The sequence below is a fragment of the Malaclemys terrapin genome, chromosome 7 (genome assembly GCF_027887155.1).
Source record: "Malaclemys terrapin pileata isolate rMalTer1 chromosome 7, rMalTer1.hap1, whole genome shotgun sequence".
Classification (NCBI taxonomy): domain Eukaryota; kingdom Metazoa; phylum Chordata; order Testudines; family Emydidae; genus Malaclemys; species Malaclemys terrapin.
In genome coordinates this window covers 123482724-123492018 of record NC_071511.1, presented here as the reverse complement: position 1 = coordinate 123492018, position 9295 = coordinate 123482724, and the positions used below count along the sequence as shown (strand labels likewise).

Sequence of the window (9295 nt, the reverse complement as noted above, 5' to 3'; positions counted from 1 at the left end):
CTGACCCTGAAATGAAGGAGACCAAAGAGGCTGCAGCATTCGTAGCTGAGATGGGGAAACCCTGGCAGTGTGTTGTTAAAGATGGGAAACCAGATACATGTCTTTGTGAACGCAGGACCTGGGGGCTCGGTCTGTGCCTCAGAACAGTAGGGCTGCAGCACTGATAGTCTGGAGACAAGGTGCACGTACCTGCTTTAGGTGCCATGTCCTCTGGGTGGGAGCAGCAGTGCACGGTTGTCTTAGAGACTGGTTCCTGGCACCATGCGGTTGGTCGTTAGCCTGAAGCTGTTCATCCTTCCTCCCTTGCTGTGCCCAGAAGGAACAGCTGTTTGGAGGAGAATTGGCAGCAAAGCGACTAGCCGTGCTCCTGTGCCGTTTTTACCTATTTGAACATACAGTGAAGCAATGTCTGATGGGAAAGTCTGCGGGGGAGGGATAGCTCAGTGGTTTGAGCATTGGCCTGCTAAACCCAGGGTTGTGGGGGCCATATAGGGATCTGGGGCAACAACAAAAAAATCTGTCAGGGACAGTACTTGGTCCTGCTGTGAAGGCAGGGGACTGGAGTCGATGACCTTTCAAGGTCCCTTCCAGTTCTATGAGATAGGTATATCTCCATATAATAAAGATGGTGTGGGGAACTGGTTCTGTCATCCCCCTGGGCTGCTGGTTCTCTTATGTGGCTAGGAAGACCATTTCCTGACCATCAGGCCCTGGCCCGTTCCCCTCCACCCCTTTGGCCCACTTATGGAGCCGGCTGTAGAGTGGGAAGCCCTTATTTTCCCGGTAGATATAGACCCCGGTGATGGCGTTCCACTGCGGGCTTGGCTGGACTCCCTCCACTGGGAACTCCTCCACTAGCTCCTTCTCCTCCTTATTCAGAGCCACGAAGCCGAAGAACTGCTTGACGTTGTTGGCAGCCAGGATCTTGGAGTGGACTTCAGCAGTGCGCTCGAAGAGCTTGGCCTCGCTCGAGCGGTACTGGGACCAGTAGCCCTCTTGCCGGTAGCTGAGCGGCGAGCAGCAGTGCTTCAGGCACTTGGTGAGGAAAACCAAGACTGCGATGACCCCAATGAGCAGCCATCCAAAGAGCTGAGAAAGAGACAGAGAGAGAGGGCTACATCAGAACAGCTCATCAGTCCAAGCGCTGATTAAAGAACCTGCCCCGTTTCCTACTGGGGCTTGCCCCAGTTCATGAGGACACCAGCGCTTGGATTCTTTGTTCGTGTCTCTGTGAACGTGATGCAGTACTGATCGCGCTGACTAGAGCATAGGCAGATGCAGGTGCTGTGTGAGATTCCCAGAACTCCTCTGCCAATGCCCTTCAGTCCTGACCGGCACCAGTTCCTGCTCTTCCAGACTGGAACCAAGACAGCTCAGCTGATGAACCTCAGTCCTGATCTGCACTGTCCCCATCTACTCCAGACTTGGAACCCCTCACAGCTTGGCCAGTGCACCCTGGGCAACTCCTTCTATTCCAGTAGTTCTCAGACTTTTGTACTGGTCACCCCTTTCACATAGCAAGCCTTGGAGTGCAACCCCCCCTTATATAAAAAAGTGTTTTTAATTTATATTTAATGCCATTATAAATGCTGGAGGCAAAGCAGGGTTTGGGGTGGAGGCTGACAGCTCACGACCCTCCATGTAATAACCTCACGACCCCCTGAGGGGTCCCAACCCCCAGTTTGAGTACCCCTGCTCTGTTCTAATTTAGGGACACCCCCATCACTTCTGCTCCTGACTGGGCCACAGGGGAATCACTGCAGAGTGAACAGACTAGTCTAACTCAGATCCAACATGGTATTGCCAAGCCCTGGGTTGGCTGATGTGGAGTTGGTTCTGAGAACTGATCTCCCGGTGTCTGGATAATGTATTGTCCTCTTGCACCTAACAAATGCTGCTTTTGGGGGAGGAGGGAGGGTAGGTCCTCACAAAGCCATGAACATGTGTCTTAAAAGCAAATTTTCCCCCAAAGCAGATTATTAATGTAAAAACTGTACCGGTTTCTGGTAGCTAAGCCTGGGACAACTCGCACCTCAGATTAGGTGTCAATGACTCCAGATTTCTGAACACGTGGTGCTCACGGGCATAGGACACGGGCTTCTGTGACAGCGTGCTGGGCAACAGCAGCTCTACCAGCACTCTGATCATGGGAACATCAATTAAATCACCCCAGAGGAAACCTGAGGGGCAACGCTGGGCCTAATTGATAGACTGAGGAGAAAGCTACAAGGGTAATTAACTCAGTCCAGAAAGTAGAAAAGGCATAGGAAGGATGTGTGCTCAAGAGGATGTGGAGCCTGAGTGTGCCCTAATGCTGCTGGCCCCTCACCCCCCACTGCCGATGGGGAAGATGCCTTCTGTCTCCCCACTCCTTGGCCGAGTGAGTTAAGGAGTGTCCGATATTGTAACTATGGAGCTCTGAGCAGTTTGTTGCTTGAACAGACAGGAGGGGCATCCTGCCCTGTCGCAGTTCAGAGCAGCGCTGGGTGTTTCAGGGCCGCTTTCCCCATTTTGCTTCTCTTGGCTTCCCAGTGTTGCAGTTTCAATGAGAATTTATTGGTACATAGGCTAAGCCCCAGAGGGGAAAGTGAGTATTATTTCCCTGAGAGAGAGGAGGATAAGGGGGCACAGGGGGGGAAAGTAACTTTCCCGAGAGTCAGGAATACAGCCCAGGTGTCCTGCTCTAACCACTAGACAACGCTGTGTAATATCCTGGCTTCAATTAAGTAAATAGCAAAACTCGCATTGACTTCAATGGGGCCAGGATTTCAATTTCTGTCTCTGAGCCTTGGAGTCTTGGCTCCCAGTCTCCTTCTCTGACTCCAGCACAACTCACACAGCCTGAGCCAGAAATAGTACACAGGAGACCTGGCTTCCAGTCTCCTCTAACCCCTTGTCAACACTCCTTCCACACCCAGACATACAAGTCAATCAATACCTGCGACTCGTATCTTAGTCTTCTTATAACTTCTTCCTTAAAACTTGTCAAGTTCCCGGGAATGTCCTTACAAGGGAACCTGGCCAGGGTCTCCGGTCCATATCGGGATGGAAATTTTTCTAGGGAGGCAGGATCCACAAATTCACTGAGGGCACAGACGTAGGCTTCTCCGCGGAGCAGTGAGATGACCGACCAGGTGACAGGGGCCACGGCAGCCCGCCCTATGATGGAGCCAAAGAGCAGGAAGGTGGCTGCGGCCGAGAAGTTCTTAGCCCCCCTCTTGTGGCACTCAGCTACCAAATTCCAGGTGTGGTTGTTCCAGATGACGCCGATGAGGAACAGGGCCAGGGCTGGGACTCCGATGGCAGCCAGTCCATAGATGTAGTTCCTGGCCGGAGAACAGGGGCAGTGGAAGGCGACCACAGAGAAGAGTTCCTGGCTGCCCACTGTGCCCAGGGCCACCAGGCCATTGAAGATCATCACATCTTTGCTTTTGAAGAACAGAGAAAGGAAGCGGAAGTTTTCAGTGATGAGGGCAGCCATCTTGGATGGAGCATCCAATAGGAGATGCCTACAGCAGTCTGGGTCCTTTCACCTCACGCTGGCTACAACGACAATAACAGCACTGAGAAATGTGAATCAGAGAGCCAATATTCAAGAGGCAGCAATAGGGCGCTGCACCCCCACCCTTCTCCCTGATGGCTGCCCTGCTTCCCAGAGATCTCACCTGGCGACTCTGCGGGAACTCGTAATTGGGTGCTGTCATACCCAACTGGAGTAGGGGGTCACAGTGGGAGTCTAGAGAAGTAGGTAGGTGGTCTGGCTAGTGGGATGGACCTGGCTCCACATCAGCCAGGGTCTCTGCTTCCTGGCATCAGACTCAGCTAGGGATCACTTTGTTAATGGGAGTGGAGCAACTCCAGGGGATGATAGCTGGCCCCCACTTTGCTACACCCTCCCCTTTGGCCTGTGGCCCTGAGAAAGGGAGGGAGAGGAACAGCCTCTGGTGAGCTGCTCCCTTTGTAGGCCTCATCTGGTGGATGGTCCCAATCTGGCACATTTTTAAAGGTGACCAGAGCCTTAGACAGCACCTGCCAAATGAGAGCTACCCCAGGAAGACCAGTTCATTTGGAGAAGTCCATATGCCAACTTCGGCCCCACCCCCACTAGCTAGCCAAAGTACCTGAGGATCCTGCTGAACCACAACCAAATTTAAATTGTGCTTTGGCAAGATTGTTAGACACAGTTGAAATTGTATGGTACAGTACTTACGTGGCCCCTATCTCCATAGTAACAGAGCAGCTTTCAATCTTTAATATATGAAGCACAGAGAGCTAAGTGACTTGCCCAAGTTCACACCAAAAGTCTGTGGCAGAGCAGGGACTTGACCCTGGCTCTCCTAAGTGCTAGGCAAGTGCCCTAACCAGTGGACCATCCTTCCTCACTGAATTCACTCCTTCATCCACACTCCAGAGTTCACAGCTCTGCTCTCTTACTCACTTTTGGAGTGGGAATATTAGTACCCAAACCCCACCCTCAATCTCAGAGCAGTGACACATTCCGTCTACAATGATTCACAGTGAAATAGTTAATAATATTGACACTTTAAGTTTCATCGTTAGGGTTCAGAGTTAACACTCACTTATCTATCCATGAACATTATTGAGTGAAAAGTATTTTTCAAATGACAGTGAGAAACAAGGAGCAGAAGGGATTGCTGAGGGAGTAAACTTGAGCTAGAAGGGAAACCTCAGACTTTTCCGTTTCCCATTGAGTTCCTCAAAACGGTATCTGCCAGAGATGATTACTAAAAAAAAAAAATCTGTTGCCTCTGACTCTCTCTTTCTGACTGGCTGCCTCTTCTCTCCCACCCTATGAGAGGCCAGTCAAGCCTTCCTTACCTTCCTTAGCAGACTGGTATGAGCTTTATCATTCCATACTATCATTCCGGGTACGTCCACACTGCGATGTAAGGCCAGGATTCAAATTCAGGCTCAAACCTAACCTCCCTTCCATCTACACACAAATCGCACTAATCGGACTCAGGGTCTGAGGACCCTAAGGGATTAGAGGGTCTGAGCCTGGGTCAAGCCAGGACCCAGGATTCAAGTCCTATTTCTTTGTGGTGTAGATGCAGCTCCACTGGACACATATTTCTGGGAGTCCACCAAAAGTATCCCATAATCCCATGTGCTGTCTTTCTTTGTCCCCTGGACAGTCAAGTTTGGAGGACAGTCAAGTTTTCCCACACTGCACCATGAACAAAGGGCTAGAGTGGCCACGTTGTGGGAGGGCGCTAGGAACTCTGGGATATGGGTTGTGGATCAGGTCCACATAACGCAGTGTAGATGCTGGACCCCCAAGTTGGGACCCAGGGTTCAACAATTCCTAACCTGGGGTTACCAATGAGTGTAGACGCTCAAGCCCTAGGCTAACAAACCCAAGTCTGCTAACTCGAGCTCTACTAAATCTGAGCTTACCATGTAGCATACAAAAACAACAAGGAGTCTGGTGGCACCTTAAAGACTAACAGATTTATTTGGGCATAAGCTTTCGTGAGTAAAAACCTCACTTCTTCGGATGCATAGAGTGAAAGTTACAGATGCAGGCATTATATACTGACACATGGAGAGCAGGGAGTTACTTCACAAGTGGAGAACCAGTGTTGACAGAGCCAATTCAATCAGTCTTAGGGTGTGTCTTCACAGCATAGCTAGCTCCAGTTATACTTGAAAATTACCCCTAACTTGACCCGCATCCACACACAACAATCTCTAGCTCCAAGTGAAGTGGTGCTTTAAACAGGAGCTAGCTCGCCTGCCAGAAGGGATGGGTTGAAGCTCCATTGTTGCAACTTGCTGATGCTCAAGCTAATAATGGGGATGCAACGGCTCCACTTACAGCAACTCATCTGCAGCTAATCCAGTCACTCTGTGCTGCCAGTGTGGTCTCTCTCACTAGGCTCACCGGAGTGCAGTAACTTGAGCTAACTGATGCAGTGAAGATAAGCCCTTAGTGTAGCTCAGATTTCCTGTGTGATGTGGTGATGTGCATAGAGAGCAATGGACAGCCCTCTGCTGACCGGTCTGATGACAGTATTCATTCATACAGGAATGGCCCGTTGAGCTGCACTCCCCAGAAACCAGAGCGAGTCGCTGTGGTGTTTGGAGAATGGAACGATAACGAAGCCAGGGGTTCTGGTAGCAGCAAATCTCTCAGGGCTCTGTCTGTCTTCACCAAAAAGTCAATCTGCAGGTGTGCAGCGTAGCACCCCTAGGAGAGCACATCGGTACATAGGGTTTGTACCGAGGCAGCTGCATCAGCCCTACACTCACCCACTAGCCGGGGCTTAGTTACCACCTGCTTCCTACTCTCACCGCCCGGCTGCCGTGCAATAGGGCCCAGCTTAGATTCTGGGACAAGGCACCAGCCTTCGTGCTGAGCCGAGTGAAATCCCATCGCAGGACACTCCCAAGCAGCTTGCGTGGTTTCACCTCTGTGCTCCTTACACCAGAATAGCATTGCACCTATCATTTCTGGGGATCCCAAAGCACTTCGCTAGTTATGGGCCCCATCCTGCAGCCCTCAGACAAGGAAACCTCTTGATTTCAGTGGGCTTGTAGGATGGGAGCCTGGAATACATATAATTTAATCACCTAGCTCTTATCAGTAGATTGCAAAGTGCTTTACAAAGGAGGTCAGTATCATTACCCCCATTTTACAAATGGTGACACTGACGCATAGGGAGGCAAAGTGACTTGCCTAAGGTCACCCCGCAATCAGTGGCAGAGCCAGGAATAGAACCCAAGTCTCCTGAGTCCCTGGTCCAGTGCTTTATCCACTAGGCAACACTGCTGCTCATATAGCCTGGGAGCACTAAAGTGCAGCCACCTCTGCAGGGGGAAATGGGCGGGGAGCTGTGTGAAAAGGCAGCAGTTCTGGTTCATCAGGCTGAGTTCCTCAATCCCTTGGACTTCACTTCGCCCTCCAGGTTTAACTGACATGAACCTCAGCCAAACCCATCGAGCACCAAGGTGTCAGGTGGGAGACGATTCACCTCACTGAGGCTAGAGATTTGACAAAGGCCCATCTGAGAGGCTGGTGAACCTGCTCTGGAGTTTGTATCAATGCCTACACCAGAGCCTTCTGCGTCTCCTGAATGGCACATAGCCCTCTGGGGGCTGGCTGTGGAAACCCATCCTCCTCCTAATCATGGCAGACCCCAAAGGGGCATGATCAAGCGCCACCTGGATAGATCTCTAGCTACGACTTTTGTGAAAGGGCCAGTCCTGCATCCTGCATGTTGACAGCAAACATAAAATTGGTGCCATGGAAACCCCAACTTCTCTAAAAAGTAGCAGGGGATCTTTCATGTTCAGGCCAATCAGATAAAGGGAACCCAGTTTTTAAGGTCTCCTGTGAAAGGCCCACACACATCTGGTACTTAGTTTACAGGGCCCCGGAAGACTGAGCTGATCCTAGTGAGATTATAGCAGGGAGTTAGTCCAACTTGATGCCTGAGATCACTAGTTCACAATGCGTCAGTTACCAACCTACTTACCCTGTGTAGCCCTATTCAAGTCCATGGGTTAGCACGGGGGGTGAGTCCAGTGCTCTCTATTATTTCTATCCATTTGTGATTCTATTACAGTTATTCTGTAAAATCACTATGGGTTTAAACATGAAAAACTAGGGCCCTAATTCCCTACTGCAGTACCCCAGTTTTACACCAGTCAAATCCACCACTGATCAACGGACTTACACTACAGTGAAGAATCAGACTCATGATCTCGACTGCCATAATGTTCGTGTTGTGCAGTATCAGAGGGGTAGCCGTGTTAGTCTGAATCTATAAAAAGCAACAGAGGGTCGTGTGGCACCTTTTAAGACTAACTAAGAATTTCCATTACTTGCATCTGAAGAAGTGAGGTTCTTACCCACGAAAGCTTATGCTCCCAATACTTCTGTTAGTCTTAAAAGGTGCCACAGGACCCTGTGTTGTGCAGTGTTCCTCAAAGACTCTAGACCTGAAATAGGATGATACAAATCCAGGACCGTTATTCAGGAGAACACAGAACGATTGCACAAAACCAAAACCATGCGACCCTTCCTTTCAAGGGCTGGAGCTAGCAACAGGCCAAGCAAAACAAAGATTGGGTAACAAACAGGAATGCTCCATCCTAGGGGAGAAGTCTCCCATCGCTAATGGGTTTCATTCCCAGTGAGGATGGGGCATGTGCTTATTTGTAAGCAGCCTCTATTTCCGTGCTACCCCCGGAACAAATGTAAAGATAAGAAGAAAACTAAGCCACTTACTTAAGGGGTTGTTAAATCCGTTTTCAGAGCCTTCTCGGCTACACTCCAAGCGCAGGGGGAGGAGGGGAGTGGGAATCCAACTCAGAAAGTGCCGGTGCAAGAAGTTAAAACAGTTCCAAATAGCGTTTATTTTCAGCAACTTCCTTTCTGTGTGCCAAGGGGTCCTGTGTTGGTAGATGTTTTGTGATGGGAGGGAAAAGTCTCAGCCTTGCATCAGGGTGGGGCTTGTACAGGCAGCAAACGGCCAGTTACTTTCTGTCTGTTTCAAAGAAAACATTGTGCCTTTAAAAGAAAAAAAAAAAAAAAGGCACAAAAACTAGTTAGTGGAAAACATGCATAATCCGCCCCCAAAGCAGAGTGAGATGGCAGGGTAGCGGCAGGCTGTGGAGGGAAATGTGGCGTGCAGCTGTCTGGGGCGTGTCTGGAGCTCTCTTCATCACTGCCCCCAAGGAGACTGCTTGCCTGGAGCCCTGGGAAAGATCTGCTCGAGGATGCTCTAACGGGGGTTCCCTGGCATAGTAAGGAGAATGCCAGAGCCAGGCACCTCTGGAGAGAAGAGTTATAGCCTCACACAGTCCACTACAGCTGGCTGCCTGAGTCTGAAAGGTGGATGCAAGGGGGCTGCAGGTCAGGACTGAGATGCATCGGAGGAGCTGTCTGTGGGCACCCCCAGACTGGAATAGCAGGGGGTGCTGCAGCCAGGAGATGTGCACTGGCAGGGCTGGGGGGGGGGTGTGTCTCCCCTAGGAGTGTAATAACAGGGGTGCTGCAGGTCAAGAGCGAATTCCTACAACCCCCCTGAGTAAGCCCCATTGACTTCGGTGGAGCACGGGGAGGGCTCTTTGTGCAGGGGGCTGTCTCTGCTCTCGCTGCTTGGCCACTCCAAACTGGATTGGAAATGGAGAGGTGTTTGGTTTAGGCTGAATTAGAAGCAGAGGCCAGTAGACCCGATCCTCCCCCAGCATTGGGGATGGCTAGATCCTGTTCCACACCCCAGCAGCGTGGCAACCTGGACACAGTCATTTGGATGCAGCCGTGCAG

General features: G+C 50.7%; 1 protein-coding gene across 1 annotated transcript; it reads right to left on the bottom strand.

Moving 5' to 3' along the window:
• Positions 1-298: 298 nt before the first annotated feature.
• Positions 299-8482, bottom strand: CALHM2 (calcium homeostasis modulator family member 2). The gene is made up of 3 exons (XM_054035545.1): positions 8255-8482; positions 2939-3543; positions 299-1089 (listed from the first exon to the last, which is right to left on the bottom strand). Exons 2-3 carry the CDS (start codon positions 3479-3481, stop codon positions 673-675), a joined length of 960 nt encoding a protein of 319 aa, XP_053891520.1. The 5' UTR covers positions 3482-3543; positions 8255-8482; the 3' UTR covers positions 299-672.
• Between the last annotated feature and the right edge of the window lie 813 nt (positions 8483-9295).